Raw genomic sequence first — 20,500 nt, forward strand, 5'->3', positions numbered from 1 at the left:
CAGCCAATCAGGACACAGTACATCGAGTTGTTCGCTTCCAGGCTCGGAAGAGAAGGAAGGAAGGAAGGAAGCAAGCAAGCAAGCGAGGTGATAACGCTGCAGGTTTGTGTTTTTTGGCGATATTTTCAGCTTTTTTCCGAGCACCGTTGGTTAAACATAATTGGTATGCATACTTAAAACTACGAGAAAGTACGTTTTATGCGTGTTGTTGTTTCATCTGTGTCCGGTGCCTTAAAAGTTGGCCTACCTAGCTACGGTTGCGCTCTGCCTTGGCAACATGGCGAAACTAGCTAGCTTTTAGCTCGAATCGTTACTGTTGGTCTTTGTACTGAACATCGTTCTAACTGAAGTTGCCAGCTGAAATTTAGATCTATAAGTTGTCTCAAAATGGTATGCTCGTAGTAGTTAAGGGCTACTTTATATTAAACTTTGAATTCAAATACGGGGAAATGGCTCGCTAAGCTAATGCGTGGCTCCGTAAGCTTAAGCAACGGCTGCCATTTAGCACGACGAAGCCGGAGTCCGACTACATGGACTAAATTGATACTCACCAAGCTGTTATTTTAGTATTCTATTAACTCAAAGTTATTATAATTTTTACACCGACTAGATCTGATGTATTTCACACGCCTAAAGTCAGTGGAGGGACGCTTTGCATATTTGCCAACCAGGAGGAAGTAAATCATAAACCAACTTCCACGACTTGCCATCAGTTTAATTTGAACTAATCCAATTCAAATTTTGTCAGGACTATATATATATAATTTTTTTTTAAAACTAAAAACTGAAGTCTGTTAATCGATCAGCGTGTGTGTTCGTGTATATCTTGTAGCACGTAGCGTACGATATAATTTAGTAACAATTTGATTAATTTATCCTTTGGTCTGTGTATGCGCCCTCCGACCAAACAACAGAACCTTATCCCATAAATATCAGTATTTATCGCTTACTGTTCATAAAGCTTTGTTATGCAACATCATGGTAGTACGATGCAAAATGAAAGTGCGATCAGTTTTGTTTGGCTGCATTTCAACATTAAAAGAAGGAGCTTCCCTCCCTGACAGGTTGCAAGAGCTGTTTGGTCCCTCTTCACTTGGATCCGCCTATGAACACGCCCTTTTCCCTGTAATAAATATCGGTGAGTCCAGGCTGTCTAATCGTTTTAACAATTTTAATGCCGACTTCAGACTAGCTGACCTGCCTCCTCTTTCCTCTCCTTTTTTCTTATCCCATTTTAATCGCCTTCAACATGCCAGGAGACCACAACACACACAGGGGCTGGTTTCCTGCTACTTTTTCCTGCTCCTGTCACCTGCACATCGAATCAAGGTGCTCTTTTTCCACTATTCCGTTTGAAGACCATGGACACAGAAATTGATCAGCAAGATGAGACCTCATTCAGCAACACAGAGACGAATGGTATAAACTGTCACTCATTTATGTTGTGCCCTTTAAAGATATTCATATTTTTTGTCTTTGTGTTGTACATGCACATGGTAGCAGTGATGTATTGTATTCCACTAAAACTAAATGTTCTTTTTTTTTGTATATTTGAGGCCTGCATGTTTTCTGTTGTTAATTAAAAATGATTAGTTTCTATAACCATATTTCTTTTCTTACATTTTCAGTACATGAAAAATTAGACATTTATGAAGTTATTTATTGTAACATTTTCATGAAAGACATCTACAGTGTTGTCAGTGTGTCTATTTTTATTTTATCTTCTTATTCCAGGTAAACGCCCTGCTGAGGATGCAGATGAGCAGAAATCATTCAAACGCTCCAGAAACTGTGATGAGATGGTAGAGCTCCGCATTCTCCTGCAGAGCAAAGTAATTCAGCCCTGTTTTGTTTCATAATCTAGTCCAAGTGTATATTCTGCTCTTATTTTAACATTTTATATTTTTTTTACAGGTATGATTTCTGATTATTTGATCACACTTAATCGTCTTTACTTTTTTTTATTTCTAAACATCTTACGATTATAATGATTAATTTTTTTTTTATTTTTATTGTATTGCAGAATGCAGGAGCTGTGATTGGGAAGGGTGGAAAAAACATCAAAGCCCTCCGTTCAGATGTGAGTACATCAAAGTTTTCTTATCACAGCCAGAAATTCAAAAAGAACATTTTTGTGTTCACTGGCCTCTCAGACTCAGCCTTCTCTGTTTGGACAGGACCAGGTTTTGCCTCAATCCTTTTTAAGTGTTAAAAATTATTGCAGTATTTTCAATTATTTCCTTCATTGTAAACATGACAAACACCGGGGCCAGCCAATTTATTCTTTTAAACCTTCAGACAAATTTCTGGAGTTAATTTCATCCTGTTCTGGTAGCTAAAACAACATATGTTTTTGCATCCATCTAAACTGGACCATGGCATAAAAGCCCAATTTATATTTTATAATGTTAAAATATTTAATCCAGCTGGCAGTATTAATGCTCTAGTTAATTCAGAATGAAACTGGCACAGTGCTGATTTCTGAATGTCACAAGCTAACATTATGTATTCGTATACATATATATTTTAATGTTGCTGAAAACTGGCCAATTATTGAATAATTCTATGTCATTGCCTCTTTCTCTGGTCATTTACAGTTTGTTCTCCCCCTCTTTTCTCACTGTCTCTGGTTTTATTCCCCCAACATTAAATTTTCGTGTTCTTTAATATGCCATTTCCCTTTTTTCCAATGTCAGTTTCTCCTCTTCTCTCTTTGACGACCCAATCTCTGAGAGAATCAATTTAAAATCACATTTCAACACTGCAGAGCCTGTATATTAAAAATGTATTCCTCTCCCCTCTTCCTTGTTTATTATTTTTACTCTTTACTTTTTTTGCCCACTTCCTCCTCCTCCTCTGTTGCCCATGTTCTGGATGGCCCCTCCTGCGCCCGCCCATCTGACACCCTGGTTGGCCCCGCCCATAATCGTGCCCTGTCCCTAAATGGGCGTGTTACTTGATTGACATCTGTGCCCGAATGGCCCTGGCCCCTGCCCATGCCACGCCCAGTACAATGCCAGTGTGTCAGTCCCAGACAGCAGTGGGCCTGAGCGGTATGTCCCTAAGCTCCTCCCTCTCAATGCCTGACTACAGGTCAAACAAACAAGAAGAAGTGAACAATAATTTGTAGTCCTACCTTTTGTCAAGTCACTATGTTTAAACATATTTAAAGTTTATCAGACTGAGCCTAAGTGCGATTTTTTTTATCCTAATTTGCCTGTTAAACATCATGTTAATATCCTTTCTATGCCATTTTTAAAGTCATGTCAGGACTGTAACTAAAGTTGGTGCTGTCAGGATTATTCCACTGTCTTTGAAAATGTCTGCTATACTTTGTGTATATTTTTTTTTTCTTTTTAGGGTTTGTAGGTTTCTCTTATTTGTGGCCATCTGTCCTGTAAATCTTCTTCATTTTCCCTTTCTAAAAGCTCAGTGTTTGTGTATAAATAATGGTGTTTTTGGTTTTCTGTTAGTTCTATGAGCTCACTTGCTTTTAGTCTCATCCCATTTTATTTTTCTTTTTGAAGTCCAAATATCAAAATTTAGATTTTTTTATTTTATTTTTTTTATTTTTATTTTTATTATTCTTAAATAGTGATTGTGTTTGTTTCCTTGTCTGTCTTTCATGTAAGCAAATCCTTAATTGCTGGAGTTTTTGAAACTAAAGGTTTTGATTTAGTCCTATCCATCCATGCTTCATTTGAGTTCATAAAATTCAATTTCCCTGACCCGGTTATAAGCATTAACTCCAGTGACTGCAAATTTACAACCTTACAATAGCATAATCTTCTGTCACTTTCGCTCATCTGCAGACTATGTTGCTTCCATGTGTAATCTGCTTTAGTTCTCCTTATCAGTATAACTCCTGTATTGCCACAGGTGGGTGCAGACAACAATATTCCAGCCACTAGACTTAATTAAAATTAAACTTAAAATCCACGATGGTAAAAACAAAACATCTTTGTCATCTTGGCTTTTGTGTCCGTCACCTCATTTAGAGGGTCGTTTTTTTTGTGGTGTGCATCCACCAACCTATACCATAAACCTTTTAGAATTTTCTCTGGCACTTTTATCTCTTCCTAAAACTTCACTTTCCCCATCTTGCTTCCTCAGTGGTTGCCAAATCCAGTCCTCCTTTCTTTTGGGTCCTTTTTTTATTTTGCCACTGTACTGCTTTTCTCTGGGAAAGGATGCCTTTTTATTGTACTATATTCCTCACCTTCCCTATAAAATGACCACCAACTTATTGTGTAAAATGTTAGAAAACGCAGGACCTTATCATTGAGATAGCTCTTTATTCTCCACTTCTAGCAGTGTTAGCTTTTTTTTATGAGTTAAACCAGAGATCTAATGAACTTTATAATCTGAAACTTTGTTTTCTCCTCCCTTGGGATGCCTCCGGGGTACCCCAACCCCACACCGACTCTGTTGCCGTGCTCTGTTTTGTCATTGGTGGATAAACTATGAAGAATCCTGAGTATCAGTGCAGACATAGAGACTATTGGAGAAATCCTACTGAAGATTATCCCTACATTGGAAGAAGTGAGTTGTTTTGACTTTGATTTTTATGAATCTTTAGTAACACTTTAAAACATTTCAAAGAAGTTGTATAGAGAGCACTGATTGATTCCCTTGCTGCCATTTGTTTATTTGTAGATGATGTAGTTCTGCTATTCTGTTCTGACAATGTGTCAACTTGACTGGTTTGCTTTTGGTTTGAAGCCATGTATTAGTCATGGGTCTTTGAGGTTCTCACAATGAGATGACCATGACCAAAAATGTAATGGTTTAATTGTATTTATGCAAAGAAATTAAACAAATTTTACGATATTAGGAAAACATGCAATATACATTAAAGGTATAATATGCAAAAAACAAAAGTTATAACAAATATGTAAAAAAAAAAAAAAATCACAAATGATTGGTGATATTTTTTTAAGTTTCCATTGGTTGTGTTATTTTTTGGCCAGAATCATTTCCAAACAGGAGAATGTAGGAGACGAAGTGGAAATGTAAAGACAAAACATTTCAGCAAAACTGTATTGATTTTTGCCAGACTGAAGGAAAATGGTTCAGGCATTCCTTCATCGTGTTTATGAAGGAATGCGTGAAAACTGTCGTCAGCATATGGCTTTTATTTTGTTTTTACAGTACCAGCAATACAATGGCAATGACTTTGATTGTGAGCTCCGTCTGCTGATCCATCAGAGCCTGGCGGGCTCCATCATCGGTGTGAAAGGAGCAAAGATCAAGGAGCTTCGGGAGGTATGTGAATATACAAAATGTAATACTTTATTTAGCCTTTTTTTTAAGACATTGACATTCTGACATGATGTCCTCTGCATGCTGTCCATTGAAAATGTACCTTGTGAAATTTCCTTTTTTTTTTTTTAATCAGTCTTAATACTTTCTGATTTCCTTTTTAAGCGCCTTTGTTTTGTTGGAGCGTTTTTTTTTTCTCTTCCTACTCATGTGTGTCTTTCATGTGTGTCTCTGCAGAACACAAAGACCAGCATCAAGCTGTTTCAGGAGTGTTGTCCCCAGTCAACGGACCGTGTGGTGCTGGTTGGTGGTAAAATGGAGAGGGTGGTGGAGTGCATCAAGACCATGCTGGAGCTCATCTCTGAAGTAAGGGTGATTTCCACTATTAATGAGTGAATTTTATGCTTTTTCAGGCTTTACACATTAAGATTTGATTCTGTTTCAAAGCCCTTTATTGAGTGTGTTGTTGCGTATGATATAGTAATGATTTAAAGATATCCACTTAAATGTCTTACTTGATGGTGTGATTTAGATTTTCTTCAGTCATATGAATATTTATTTTTAGAAAGGTTTCCTTGCATATAAAACGGATGTACTACTGTATAAAAGTGTCTTGCGTGTTTCTTTTTGTTTAAAATGTGATCATCTCCGCTTTAGGCTCCAATAAAAGGCCGTACGCAGCCCTACGACCCCAACTTCTATGATGAGACATACGAGTATGGTGGTTTCACCATGATGTTCGAGGAGAGGGGAGGCGGCCGCAGGCTTATGGGAGGCTTCCCCATGCGCGGAGGCAGGTCCAGTGGCGACCGCGGGTATGACAGAATGCCTTCCAGCCGAGGGGCGCGTGGACCCCTGCCTCCCTCACGCCGCGATTACGATGATATCAGCCCCCGCCGGGGTCCTCCTCCACCCCACCCCAGTAGGGTTGGCAGGGGAAGCGGGCGTCCGCGAAGCATGCCAATGGGTCACCCATACAGGGGAGGGTAAGCTCAGTGCTGCTTTCTGAATCTGAATTTTGGAGTAGCAAGCAGCCTGCATGCACCTTCTCGTCGGTTTTATGTAAAGTTTTTTGAGTTTTACTTTCGTAATATCTCACTTGTAGATATTACGAGATATTTGCTCCCCGATCTGTCTGAAAATGTTAAGCTTTTTTTTGCTTTCTCTCCATTCAGATAAATTCTAATTTCTACCAAAACAATTATGTTTATTATTTAATATGTGAGCTAATGTTGCTTTTTTTAGTGGCAAAACTATTGTTCGTATTTATCGTTTCATTAAGCATAAGTGCTCATCACTGTATGTCTGGTTGTGTTTGTCCTTTTTTTCCTTTTCTTTTCCCCATTTCCATGTTTCAGCAGAGACGATCGTTACTATGACTCATACCGTGGCTCAGATGACAGGTCAAAGTAAGTCTTTGTTTCCAAATCTCTCTTGGAATTAAGATTCTTGTTTCAATTTATGTTGCAAAATAAGTCATACCTGTGGCATTGTTTATCTGTGCTGTTGCTTACTATTGAGTGGCATGCTCTTTCTTTAATACTAAGAATACGTTTCCAGTTCCTAAAAGTGTTTATTATATTTTGTAATCAGAATTTTTGATTGCATGGGTGGTTTATTTGCAGTGCTGAGTCTCGTTGTCTGACAACCTGGACTGCACAATAGGTTACCATCATATTTCACTTTATCCAAATTCCAAATAACTACTTGGACTTAAAGTATCATCCGGCCAAGCGCTCGGTCAGCAATATATTTACCGACGTTTGTTTAATGCAGCAGAGAATGTTTTATGAGAGCTTTAAGGTGTTCTGGTAAAGTCAGAAAAAAAAACCTGCAGCTAAGTTGTTTCTTTGCCAAAATGACAAATTTAACCAGATTCAGCTTTTTCAACAAACGTTGCTGAACTAAAAAAAATTTATTGAACTCTTATTTTACAAAGATAAAAACTAATTTAAATTAAAAATATCTTTTTCAAGGGAGTCCAAATAAAACACGGAAAAGTACACAGTTAAAGAAGAAAAGAGAAGAAATACTAAATTTAATATTTTTCCGATGGTAGACTGCTTACCATCAGCAGCCTGTGTTTTCAATAAACTTGGGGTAGAGAGATGGAAACATTGTTTATATAAGAAACTGGTATTTTCATTTTGTACTCTAATAGTGTCAAATCTATTGGTCGATTCTTGTAAATGCTTTAGAATCTCTGCTGCTCAAATATTCTCTCTAACATTTTTCGAAGATTTTGGTTTTCTATTGTCGTCAAATATATTGATTTGTATTATCAAGCTGTGCAAAACGGCAATCAAAAATAACTTCTTTGCACAAATATTTACGCAGTTTATATTTCATGTAACTTGCATTTTACCTCTCCATATTTGTCCAGTGGGATGGCCCCTTACACCAAAGTACCGATGTCCAAAGTAGATATAGATCACGGTGAAGGTGGGGGCGAAATTATAAAGACAAAAAAGTAAAGGAAAGAACAATCTCCACCAAACCAAGTCCTTGCAGTAATAAGTAATACAGCGGCATGTTTTTCCAATATTGTGCAGCTTCAGTTGTCAGGCGTGGTTTGCAACAACGAATTGTGTTGCAGGACTAGGGAAAAAATGTCAACGTAAACAGTTACTGATGCTAAAATCCTCTCGCATTTAAGGTTTACTCAAAGTTGGCACACACGCATGTGCTTCTGTGGAGTACAAAAGTACAATCCTAATACATTTTGTCGGCTATTTTCACTATTTGTGCTCAGCTTTTAGGAGGGAAATAACAGCAGCCTTTGGCTCTGATCAGCATCACCACCACCTGTCACTCCTCTCACCATAACACTGTCAGAGCTGTTCCTGTTACTGTGTGGGAAGATGGTTGGGAGGAAATGTGTTTATACTGTAATCTTGCTCAGCGTGTGTGTGCAGTTTGACCTAGACCAGAAATTTTTCATGGAATGTTTTCAAGATTTTTTATTTTTTTTTCTCCAAGTATTTTCTATTTCTTTCCCGTCCAACTCACATTTCTTTTTTCTTTTTCCCCCCCGTTTCTTTGCCTGTCTGTTCTCCTCCCCATCGCCAGTGACAGAAGAGGCAGACCGGATCGCTACAGTGATAACATGGTTAGTGACCCTTTGCTAAACGCGTGCAGCTCTGGTGTTCGCATCCTATTAAGTGTGAGCATCCTCAGGCTAGCACAAGACAATATGTTGTGATTGTCCATTGTCCTGCCATTATATAGTATTTTTGTGACAAAACAACGGAGCAATGTCCATAGATCCAAGGCACTTTTTGCATGGTGTAAGCCACCCCACCAAATGACCGTAATCACCTCAGCCGGAGACACCCCATAATAATCAGCTGTAATTGCCCTCTTACTGTGTATTTTTCATGGCCAGCTTGTTTTTCCTGCGAAGAGAGAGAGAGAGGATGTTGGGAGTGGAGAGGGTGGGGAGGTGGGGGTGGCCATGGTTCGTTGCTAAGCACTAATAATGCTTTCTTGACAGACTGGAAGGTTTCTTTTTGCCTTTTTCTCTCTTTCCTCTCTCTCCCTCCCTGAGACCTGGCAGGATACTGCCTACCGTTGCTCGGCAACAGCTTTTTGAATTGCTTGTTGCCCTGGTAACAGCAGCAGCTGAAAATGGGGGCTGATAGAGATGCAAGGAGAGACAGGAAAAGGGGTAGGGATGGGGAGGGGGGCAAGGAGGTGGAGTCTGTCTCATGGATGAAAACTGGGTGGCTTTCAATTGGGTCTACTCTGAACGAGGCTGCCTCGTTGGGTTTCTGCTCACCAACCTGTAGCGATTTTTTTTTTTATCTGCTCTGTAATCGAGGGAGAGGGATGTATCGTTTTCGTCGCTGTAACACTTCTGTCTTTTTGTTTGTTCCTTGCAGAGTGGCGGTGGATATGGTAAGTACAAAGCTCTTTCGCTCGCATTGTGTAAATGTTGTTACAAGGCTGCTGCATCCATCAGACTGCAGGCCTCAGATTTCTCCCCAGCATAAGGAAGCAAGAAGACAAAATGATAGAAATTGATGGGGAATCAGACTGAACGGAAATGGCAGCTGTAATTTGTGTAAAGCTGTATTATTATTATTTTTTTTTTTTACACAACTGAATTTTTTTTCCTATTCACATAATATTGATGGTGTGGTGTATTTTGTAGTGTTTAAAGTACATTTTGAATTATGTGGCAAATGAGTAAATCTTAGATATTTTTCCTGTCTTTCTCAGATAACAGCTCCTCCTGGGATAGCTACCAGTCAGGTTAGTATTCCTCCTTCGCCCTCAATCAGTTCCAGTCTGAGACATCTACAGAGTTTCAGTGTATTTATATTTTATTCACTCTATTCATTCTCCAAGCACTCTACAAAACAACAGTTCTAACCTCATGGATGTCACTAAAAATCTGGCCGAAGGCTGGAATGTTGTAGTAGTGTGTGGGAGAAAAAAAATATTGCTCTGGTTTTGTCATCTTGGTAGTTTTTTCAGTCACCTACTTCTACTACTTTATTTCTTCCACCCATCTATGTGACTCATTTGTTGGTGTAGCGGCATTCATGTAACTAACACACCATGATGCTGTATTACTACAACTTGGCAGCTTTGCAGTCACAACAAGCTTTTCTTTGCCTTTTTGATGAGGCCAAATTGTCGTTTGATCTGTTTTTTCAGTACTCAGCAGTTTTGGTAAAAAGACACGAGTGTTTGTCTTGAATCCTTTTATTTTCTAACAGTCTCCGTATTTTGCGTGCCTTCAGGTGGACGTGGATCCTATAACGACATGGGCGGTCCTGTCATCACCACACAAGTGACAATCCCTAAAGACGTGAGTTTATGACCGTGACATCAACAGCTTGGCAACCAGAGACAGATCAGCTGGAGCTGAAGACTCAGATTGTATAAATCTAGTTGCACTGTTTTTTTTGTTGTTTTTTTTTGTATTGAAGTTTTCCTTTTTCCTTTGCTACATTTTGTCTGCTTCTGCTCAACTAATCTGAGTTTTTGTTATGATGTCAAATTTATTTAATGTTTACCATGTTTAATTCTAAATAGAAAATAATTTTATATTTAAATTAAGATTCACCTAACAGTGGGTCAAAATTGGCCAATTCCACCGTTTTGATTACCTGGTTAAATTCAGAAAAAAAAAAAATCATTTAATTTTTTTAAATCAAATAAACTTGTCTCATCTAAACCTGGAGCAAACTTTCATTTTTACTTGTTTCTAGTAGTTCAGTAAAATTCTGATTAAGGACGTGTGATTTGATGCATAAATGCACATTTGTTCCTTGGATTCAAAACTCTTACCTCTACTAAAGGAACTGCAGCACATTTTCTTTCAGTCAGTAAAGTAATGTCATTTGGAAGGTCAGATCCACCCTAACCCCCAACTTTTTCCTGTTGTGTTCTCCACCAACAGCTGGCTGGATCCATCATCGGTAAAGGAGGCCAGAGGATCAAACAGATACGCCACGAGTCGGGGGCCTCCATCAAGATAGACGAACCTTTGGAGGGTTCAGAGGATCGCATCATTACCATCACTGGTACCCAGGACCAGATCCAGAATGCCCAGTACCTTCTACAGAACAGGCAAGTTCTTGCTTGGTGCTTTTATTCCATCCTAGCTAGTAGAAATGCCTTATTCAGAATCCTGTTTGAAATGTCACCATTTTCTTCAAATTGTATCTTCTAAAGTCTTAAAATTGTATTCTTAAATTCCAAACGGGTGAAAAATTTCATGCAGTTGTACTCGAGTCGAGCAGGCCTCCAACATACTAAAGCTTTTCAGCTTTGTTTTCCTGCGCAAATATGATTAAAATAACTCGATTGTTCAATTTGTTTAATCAGACATATGGTTCACCGATTATTTATTTTAACAAAATTACATTCCAACACTAGACAGCCAGTTTTTCTTGGATTATACGTTTCTGTTGCCTGCTGTCTCTCTTCACTAACCCCCTTCCTTTCTTCCCCATGCAACCTGCAACTACTTTTAACCTTCCTCTTACATGAAATGGCTATGAAGGAGCATGCATGCTTAAAGGTGCATATTATTAGCTATTTTTATAAAGGGGCAGTGTGGGTGACAATTGTGATTGACTCGCACTCGTCCGTTAAATCTGATCAGTAGACGGAAAAGACAAATAGGATGTCTATTTGCCATCAGAGCCGTTTCAATGTGAAGCAGGGAGTGGATTGATTCTTCCCTGGCTGCTGCTGTGTGGAAGACTAGTGATTTTGTTGTTTTTAGTTAGATTAAGTGACAACAAATCACAGTCTGCCAAATAGCACAGGCTCCTCCTCTTCTGTCTCCCTTGGCAACCAGTAGGCACGTATAATACACACCATTTCCTTATTGATGCCATCTGAGCTTTGCCCGATTGCTAATACATTCTCAAACCCTCTGCCCTGTCTCATGAGTAGTGTACTGTTGCCATGATAACAGGCCCTGCCTCCCTCTTCCTTCCTGTCTTCCCTTTTCTGTGTTCTGCACCTGCTAGCCACAAACCTCTTTTCCTCCTTTCGTCTTCCTAAATCATGTCTTCTCTCCTGTCCCCTTTGTTCCATCCTGCAGTTCATCCTCTCGCATCATTATCCTGCAACAGTTGCAGTGTTTTACTCTGTTAATTTTGTGAAATGCAAATATTTTTTTGGTATTCATTTTTCCCGCTCTGTTTTGTTTTCATTGTAGTGTGAAGCAGTACTCTGGTCATTTGCTGTAGACCTTGAGGGAGCAGATTGAAGAAAACTCGGATTGAACCCCACTTCCTCTTCTCAAATCTTTTTGCCCTGGTCCAACACATCCCCCCCTTCAGACTTTTACTCTGGATTGTGGGTGTCTTTTTTTTATTATTTTATTTTTGTATTTTTAATTAAATGTCCGACATTCCTGTGCATCCATAAAAATGTAGAAGATCTGCATTTTTAAGAGTGTAGTCCAATAGTTTGTCTGATTTTTGCTTTGATTTTTCTTTTGTAACTCGTATATCAGAATATCTCAAGATTTCCCTCAGACATAAAAAAAAATAAACCTAACCTTTATTTTTTGGATGGATTTGATTTGTTTTTATGCATAAATGTGGATGATTGTGTCCGAGTGGGTGTGTGCACATGTGGGTGTGTGTGGCTTGGTATGCTTTCAGTTGTCTCCTACAAATTTGTGTAACATACAGAATGTAAGATGTTCCTTCTGTTCTTCTTTAACAGCTCTGGGGAAATTGAAATCTGTAGAATTGATTTTGAATTTTTGTTGGGAGTTGTGTACAAACAGAACATAATTTCTACGAACACTCTAGCGGTGCAACAAAATAAACCTGGAGTATTGACGTAACTCCCAAAGTAAGCATTTGTGTTGGTAGAGATGAGGCATTTTATTGGTTATTGGACACATATACTAAACTTTTCTACTTTGTCTGCAAGTTCCTCTCTGAACTTGCTTGCTCTTCATTGTTGTGAACTTCACAATGTCAAATTTAAAGAAAAATAAAAATGCCACTTTTTACTGATTTTTTTTTTGGGTGTTTTAATAGCGTTCTGATTTTCACCTTTACTTAGGCAGCTAGATTGACTTCCTGTTTGAAGTTAATTAAAATCTGTCAAAGAAATTCAGCAGTTTAGCAGTTAAACGAGCCAGTCCTTTTAGAAGAGAAAAAAAATACATGAACGTCAGAGATATATATATATATATTTATTTATTTTTTTTCTTTTTGTAGCTCCATTTGTTTACTTGTAAAAGGCTTTTTGAGGATATGTTTGCAGAAAAGTGAAGACATCTCGGCGTCGGCGGAAAACTGTTTCTGCGCAGGCTCATAAGATTTCCCGCCTTACCGTTCTGATTGGTTGATCGGAGTGAATCTTAAAGAGTGATTGGTCAGCAGACAGAAACCCGGTAGTACAAAGAAGTTCATCTTTTTTTATCCTTGCAGGAGCTACGCTGCTATACTTTGCTTAGAAACGAGCTACAGTTGAACAGTAAGTTTGGAAAGAAAGTAATTTGTGTTTATAGTTTGAAATGCTACGGACAGATCATACGGTAGCAAAAGTCAAAGCTGGCATGAATGCTCGATATGTAGGTGCACTTTGCCCTTCCTGGTGTTTATCGCAGAAGTACACAATATAGACACGTTTTCATCTCTTCATGCAAAAAATTAAGAAATTAATTACAATTACTAACCAAATTGAAAACGGCTTGTTGCAAAAGTATTCATGTCAATCTTTTAAACAATTTGTTTCGTTCTCATAAAATAAGTTGAAAAGTGTGGCACAATAAGAGTCAATTGGCGTCTTTAATTTACAGGAATTGGAATAAAAACTAGTACAGCAATCTGTCTTCAGAAGAACACAAACTGGCAAATAAAATCAACCTCGTGTGTAACTTAATTTTTAAACCTTAAAGTATATAAATATATACTTTATATAAATACAAAAAAAATGTGCATCATTGTGCAAATGCAGTAATAATGATGAGCAGTACACCGATAATAATTATTCTACAGGGTGAAGGCATGTGGCAGGAAAGATTTCCTGTATCTGTCAAACAGCAGAGCTCTTGCCGTCTGTCCAGTGTGCAGTGGATGTCCAGGTCCAAGTTGTCCATGATGGATGACAGTTTCTTCAGTGTCTCCTACTCGGCTGCTGCTATGAAAAATGTAATGCAGGAAGCAACTGACCGATAGATCCCCAATATCAATAAGGAAATCTTTATAAACTTGCTTTAGGTGTCAATTAAGGCATGTTCCTTCTCCCGAAGTCTATCACTAGCCTTGCTAATGCTCACCCTCAGGTGATTCAATCCTTTGACGAGACTTGGAAATTTATGTTCAGACGTTATCTATTTAGTTTAACTTAACTTGAGCTATTTCACCAAGAAGAAAGGTCAACAGAAACGATCTCAAGATGTGCATTGCGATGCCTCTGGATGATTGAATACAATTCACGAGAGACCAACTAATCAATCAGTCAGCTTTATTTGTTCCATTAGGTAGATTCAGTCAAGTGAGTCAGCATTCTTGCCACACAGGGAACTTTACATTGACGCACAATAAATATGGATATAACATGATTCAAAACGGCCCATTGACCAATACTTTAAAATAAGAAAAAACAAAAAGATTTATATCTGGAAAAATCCCAATACATATGCCTGATACACCTGGCCAGTAATATATATAATATGATCAACACATCTTTGTTTACATTTACTTATTAAAATTGCTTTCAAGTGGCACTTGCTTAAAAGGTTATTGAATGTTTTGGTATGAAAAAGGGCTTTTATGCTGGGAATAAAATCCTTCTCAAATTGAAGCTGCACCTAAAGTCATTTTACCATATATAGGCCAACAATTCCAAACCTTTAAGAAGCAGAACATACTTTATCATCTTTAAGTTTAGCTGCTGAGAATTCAAAGCTTTTCATTGAATATCAGACGTGTTTTGTTTTGTTTTTTTTTCTGTTTTATTTCTGCACCAGTTATCATGGAGAAGCCTCTCCTTCCCAGAGAGTCTGGGCAGTTTGTGGCTGAGCGAAGCAAAGACGTGTTTATCAGGGACGCAGGAGTCCAGAAGGTAGCAGAGATGCTCTTCAGTCTCAGACGCAGTGAGTTCCTGACTGCTAGTGGCTGGAAGGTGGCCAATCCCCTGGCTCCGGCACCCACCTCTGATCAGGGGAGTTTCTCAGCATCGCAGGGCTGAATTATTTTTACCCCAGTGCAAATGCAACAAATGACTTGACTGGACAGTTAAGTTTAAAGGAAGGCAATTAAAGAGTTAATACATTTTTTGATTTTGGAGAAAGCCGATACGGGTTAAATGTTGAATAAAATAAATATGATTACACTAATTGCAGTTGAAGGTTTGGAGCTCGAAAATGAAAAAAATATAGAAATGTTCAAACAGCACAAGATACTGTTTTGAAGAAGAGGCTACATTTGTTCTGAGATTTAAGTTGTGCTCTTATTCACAAAATAAGATATTTTTCTAATTTGAGTTCTAAGAAGAAAATGGTATCAAAATAAAAAATGTTATGATTATTTGGTTCTTCAAGCCTTATATAGATTATTGCTTATTTACAGTTGCTGTTGATAAAGTGTAGCTTTTAGACACTTGTAAAAAAGACATTTGACTTCAATAATGTGGGTTCTCTTGAAATCAGTCATCATGAAACACCATTATCACTTAGAATATTGGTTAACAGTAAATAAACATTATTAGATTTAGACTTTTGTTTGTTTCATTTAATGTAACAAATGACACATTTGAAATCTGGAACAAATATAAAGTGTTTTTACTGTGTTCCTTAGCGATTCTTAAAACTAAGCAGTTTTTTTTTTTAAATCATTTTTCAATGCCTTTTATGTAGAATTCTGTAAACAAACTTACAGACAGCAAAAACCTGATAACTTTTATGTTGTGTTTTTGCTTATGGTGTTTTATAAACCCTACAGGCGTTAAACTGGGTGTTCGTTGTGGATACCATGAACTTCTGCTTTTGGCCCGACAACGAAGCTCAGCAGTGTGAGGTGACCTATAAAGGCGCCACTTACACAGGCTTCATGACTCTGTGTGCTGCCATCACCAGAGCTATGGAGGAAGGTGAGACCACTTAAATACATCATGCACCACATCATACTTTCAGTATTTACAGTTTTGATCAGAAAGAAAGAGAGCATCTTTTCCTTTCTAAGTTGACAGAGAGTTGTGCTTTAATGCAGAATGAGGATAATTAATGGGGATTTTTCTTTTTTTTTTCCACTCTACACTGCTGATTTTTTTTTTCTCTCTCTGCTTTTGCAAACTTTGGGAGGTTTAGTTGGAATTTTTCTCCCTTCATTTGCAACCACCTTCAGAGTTTAACTTCTGGCAAATTCTGGCTCTTCCTATTATGCAAACATCGATACAGGAAGATGGACAGAAAAACACAACATGTACACATAAATAGAGACACAACTGCATTAAAACATGCACACATAGTAAGCAAGCACCAGCTAAAACATTTGGTATGAAAGTCTTTGTTCACTATTTGTTTGATAAATCACAATTACAAAAATTGCGTGAGCTACTTCTATGAATTTGTCTTTTATTTTGTATTTCTCCACCTGTCATCTCTATCGGTGTGAAGGCCTGAAATCGGATGCTATCTTTTGCCATGTAGTTTAATACATTTATTAGGTCTAATGTCCCACTGATGGAGAGTAAATCTGCCCTACCACTGTCAAGGAGCCAGACCCACCAAACTTGTGATTAAAAATGTCTAAACAGTGAGCCACTGACAGAAAATGCTGTAACTAACTGTGTCATAATCCATGACAATGTGGCCTTTTCCATTATGTGTTTCTTTTTTGGTTCCTTATTCTCAAGAGAAAAGGAGGAAAATGTGGTTTTATTATTGTCACTTATTGTCTGTGTGCCCTTTGTGAGTTCGGAGTACGAGGAAATTGCTGGTGGCTCTGCATGAGCCTGATCATCATTTATAATTAGCAAGAACGGCTCCGGATATGAATCAGTTATGTCTCGTATGGAATACCGCTCTCAATGTGTTGTCGCTGTGCCCTTTATCTGTGTGACAGCTGCTCTCAGAGAAGCACAGGTAGTCCTGGCCAGAGCTTGCTTCTGAAAACAAGAGATCAGAACAAATCATTTTTAGTTTAGTCTTTTCTGTACTGCACATTATAAACCTGAGTTAATAATAATAATAATAATTCCCCTCTGTTCTCCTAGGTGTACCCATCACTGATCCCAAGTACTTTTCCAAGATGAGCGTGGAGGAGTTGGGAAAAGTTCTCCGATCAGACAATGAGACAGCCATGCCGATGGTTCAGGAACGCCACCAGGTTCTACTTTTATCCTCCACATTTCCAGTTCATTTTATATAAAACGGACGTTCATTTTAAGTACTTGTATAGTGCAGCAAAAAAATAAAAAATAAAAGTGGTCATTTTGTCCTCCAGCAGCATAAGCAAATAGCAGCCTAAGTACAGAGATAGCTCAGGATAATTAAAGCAAGAATAACTGTGAGCTTTATCAATCAGGAGCGTTTTAAGCTTAGTCTTAAACGTAGACAGGGTGTCTGCCTCACAGACTAGAACTGGGAGCTGGTTCCGGAGGAGAGGAGCCTGATAAGTAAAGGATCTGCCTCCCATTGTTCTTTTAGAAACATCAGTAAAGAGAGTGAAAGGCTCTGTTAGGAACATATGGAGGAATCAGATCTCTGTTGTTTGATGGAGCTTGATTCTTATTGGCTTTATATACGAGTAGGAGGAAGTTAAATTTCATTCTAGATTTAACAGGGAGCCAATGAAGTTAAGCTTAATAGAAGAAAAATATTATTTTTTAAAATTTTCATCAAGACTCTTGCTGCAAGGGTTTGGATCAGCTGAAGGCCTTTAACTACATTTTTTGGACTTTTAAGTAAAGAGTTTTAATAGTTCAGACTTTAAGTAACGAAAGGATCAACTCGTTTCTCAGCATCATTCTGACAGGATATTTCTAAGTCCTGGACCCTTAAATCTGGGATTTAAATGTCATGTCGTGGTCAAAAATAACTCGGAGGTTCTTTACTTTGTTTATGAAAGGCTCTGGACCAACATCGACCACTTCCATCTTGTTTGAATTTAAAATCATAAAATGAATGTTTTTAAAAAGTAATTTCATGTTGGAAAAATATTATTCACCTGAAAATATTTTTCGTCATCATTATTTATCAAGCTTCTTTTATTACATGCACGTTACTTACTTTATAAAGAGAAGATGAAAATGTGCAGTTCATCTCCTGTTCATCCTGGCTATGTGAATTTGAATCTTCCTTCCAAGGTCCTGACCGAGGGCGGGCGCGTGCTGCTGGAGCACGGAGGAAGTTTCCGTAGTTTTATCAGCCAAGCAGGAAACGATGCTCAGAAGATGGTGGAGCTGATCGTGGAGAAGATCCCGTCTTACAGGGATGAAGCTACATATGAGGTCAGAGGGGCTAAATGAACAAAGAGATATCTGAACGTATGGAAAGACTAAAGATATTTTATAACTATCAACTGTTACGAGAGCATCTCCACAGGTCTTGCTTTAGTCATGGCATCCTGAGGGTTAGCGGCCTTATTTTGAATACTGAACTTTTTAAATTTTTAATTATGGAGTTCATCCCAGTGTGCAAATTTGCACTACATTTAGTCTGAAAATTACACCATTTTCAATATGTGATGTACATTACTGTACTCCATGTCAACACTAAGTGATTAATTACTTAATTACACTTCAAGCCTGCAAATTGTCACTTGAAACACCTCGAATAGCCTCTTTTGGAGGACTTTGAATAAATTTTAGCATGAGAGTTCCCCCTGCTGGACAAAACCAGCATCACAGCTGTGTAACCATCTGACAAAAAGTGGCAAAAGGGATTACAATAAGTGCAAAAAATGCAACAAGCTTTTTAGCATATTTGCTTTACTTTGGTAACTTTACAACATTACAAAAAATGAAGCAAAATTAAACGCTATTAACAAACCAATAATTTAGCAAAAATGGAAGATAGTTGGGAAACTCATTGGTAATGAATCTGCTTTTGTGTTAATCTGCTGTTTTAGGGCAGAAAAATCTCTTTCAACAAGCGAGCCCAGATCCTGGTGGCAGATTTCTGGGCAGTGATGGAGGCCAGAGGAGAAGGGTGCATCACCAACATAGACTGTCTCACCATGTTTGCAGACTACAGGGTTCCTCAGGCGCTTGTCTATTTAGGAGTGTTGGAATACTCTGATGCACTGATGGAGGCACTGAAGAACGGTGAGGGACCGAACATGTGTTTTCTCTGCTCTTTGTAAATATACAGAGCCTTGAAAAAGTATTCATACTATTTTCACTTTTCTACATTCTATCATTTTTAAGACAATGAGTTTAAGATTTTTTTCTGACCAGCCAGCACAAAGTTGCACATAATTGTGAATTGTAAGGAGAACTCCCTATGGTTTCCAAAAGATTTTTGAAGGTTTTTCTCAGTTTTCTTTAAAAATATCCTAAATTCACTCGGGTTAGTTGAATAGCATCTCTGAAAAATAACTTGATTTTGATGTTTTTGTTTATTTCCAGTACTGGACTACTGAAGAAAAGAAATGTTGGCGTTAGTTTTCTGCTGTACTAAGTATTTTCCACGCAAGCCAGAAAGTTCCTTTTAAGTCTCATTTGACCAGAGCACCTTCTTGCATGTGTTTCCATAGCTTCCTCTTGACAAACGCTTTCTTACATTTTCATAATGGTTAGGTTTGAGGAGGGTACAACTAGTAGTTCTCCTGTCTACAGATTATCCCACCTGAGCTATGAATAACTGCAGCTCCTCCAGATTTACCATTACTTTGCTGCTACACACGCATTGCACTTTTCAGATTTGTATTTGTAAAAGAGTCCTTATAAAGACATCATTGTACTTTCATGTCATATCTATGCACGACATTGTGTTGATTTATTTTATTAAATTTTAATAAAATAATTTCACTTTTACAGTTATGATGTAACAATTTGAAAAAGTTCAAATCTAATCAATCAATCTAAAAATCAGCTGGTGCGGTCTGTCTCAGGTGAGCTGCTGCCTTCAGGGGATCGAAGAGAAGTCGAGATACGAGGATGTTCCATTTGGTCCGTGGAGCTGATCAAGGAAAGACTGCACAAGATGGTACAGGAGAAAGACGGGAAAGTCTGCAGCATCAATTCTGCTATCATTGACTTCTACCTTTGGCCTTTTGCTAAGCAGCACCACAGAGAGATGGCCCACATTCCCATTCACCATACACGCTGTATTTACTACTGACTAGCAGACTGCAAGCTGAACATACTGGATGTTTCCTGCTTACTAATGGCTTTCCCTGCGAATAAACCAAACATGGTAGTGATTCCATAAAACAGTTGTCAGTGTGCAGTTAATGACAATGTTTGCACATCAAGTCTGTTGTATTAAGCATCCTGTTTTAGCTAAGCAAGTGATTACACTATGCTATTACATCATGCATGTTTGGAATGTCTAATTAGTATGGAGTTGAATTTGTGACCTTCAACATCCAGATGGCCAAAAATTATGTTGTTTTTGTTGTTGTTGTTTTTTGTCTAGTCCTTTTTTCTACCGTTCCAAATCATGTAACTGTGCTTCATCTTTAACTGTCCAAAGCTGCGTGTATGTATACAGTGTTTTTTGTCTACTAAATCCAGAAAAAGAAATTACTTTACTTCTGTTTTCTCATTTCTTCTTTTTCTACCAATTAGTTTTACAACTGAT

The 20,500-nt window shown here is 38.0% G+C and overlaps 2 protein-coding genes across 3 annotated transcripts; both read left to right on the forward strand.

Annotated features, from left to right (window-relative positions):
• Positions 1-9: 9 nt before the first annotated feature.
• hnrnpk (heterogeneous nuclear ribonucleoprotein K) lies at positions 10-12,758 on the forward strand. Of its 2 annotated transcripts, none has more exons than XM_007548068.2 (17): positions 10-102; positions 1,065-1,138; positions 1,257-1,419; positions 1,735-1,832; positions 2,024-2,080; positions 3,010-3,053; positions 4,470-4,542; positions 5,152-5,265; positions 5,500-5,628; positions 5,920-6,248; positions 6,624-6,671; positions 8,332-8,371; positions 9,144-9,159; positions 9,484-9,516; positions 10,011-10,078; positions 10,673-10,842; positions 11,945-12,758. In XM_007548068.2, exons 3-17 carry the CDS (start codon positions 1,362-1,364, stop codon positions 11,973-11,975), a joined length of 1,308 nt encoding a protein of 435 aa, XP_007548130.1. In that variant the 5' UTR covers positions 10-102; positions 1,065-1,138; positions 1,257-1,361; the 3' UTR covers positions 11,976-12,758. The 2 variants fall into 2 exon arrangements, with proteins under 2 accessions (XP_007548130.1, XP_007548129.1); XM_007548067.2 differs by having other exon boundaries at positions 11-102; positions 6,621-6,671.
• Positions 12,759-12,945: 187 nt separating this feature from the next.
• qng1 (Q-nucleotide N-glycosylase 1) lies at positions 12,946-20,458 on the forward strand. Its single transcript, XM_007548071.2, has 7 exons — positions 12,946-13,224; positions 14,723-14,916; positions 15,696-15,843; positions 16,969-17,081; positions 18,061-18,204; positions 18,825-19,020; positions 19,809-20,458. The coding sequence occupies exons 2-7, from the start codon at positions 14,728-14,730 to the stop codon at positions 20,036-20,038; spliced, it is 1,020 nt and encodes a 339-aa protein (XP_007548133.1). The 5' UTR covers positions 12,946-13,224; positions 14,723-14,727; the 3' UTR covers positions 20,039-20,458.
• Positions 20,459-20,500: the final 42 nt, after the last annotated feature.

The sequence above is a fragment of the Poecilia formosa genome, unplaced genomic scaffold (genome assembly GCF_000485575.1).
Source record: "Poecilia formosa unplaced genomic scaffold, Poecilia_formosa-5.1.2 Scaffold25, whole genome shotgun sequence".
In the NCBI taxonomy this organism is placed as follows: domain Eukaryota; kingdom Metazoa; phylum Chordata; class Actinopteri; order Cyprinodontiformes; family Poeciliidae; genus Poecilia; species Poecilia formosa.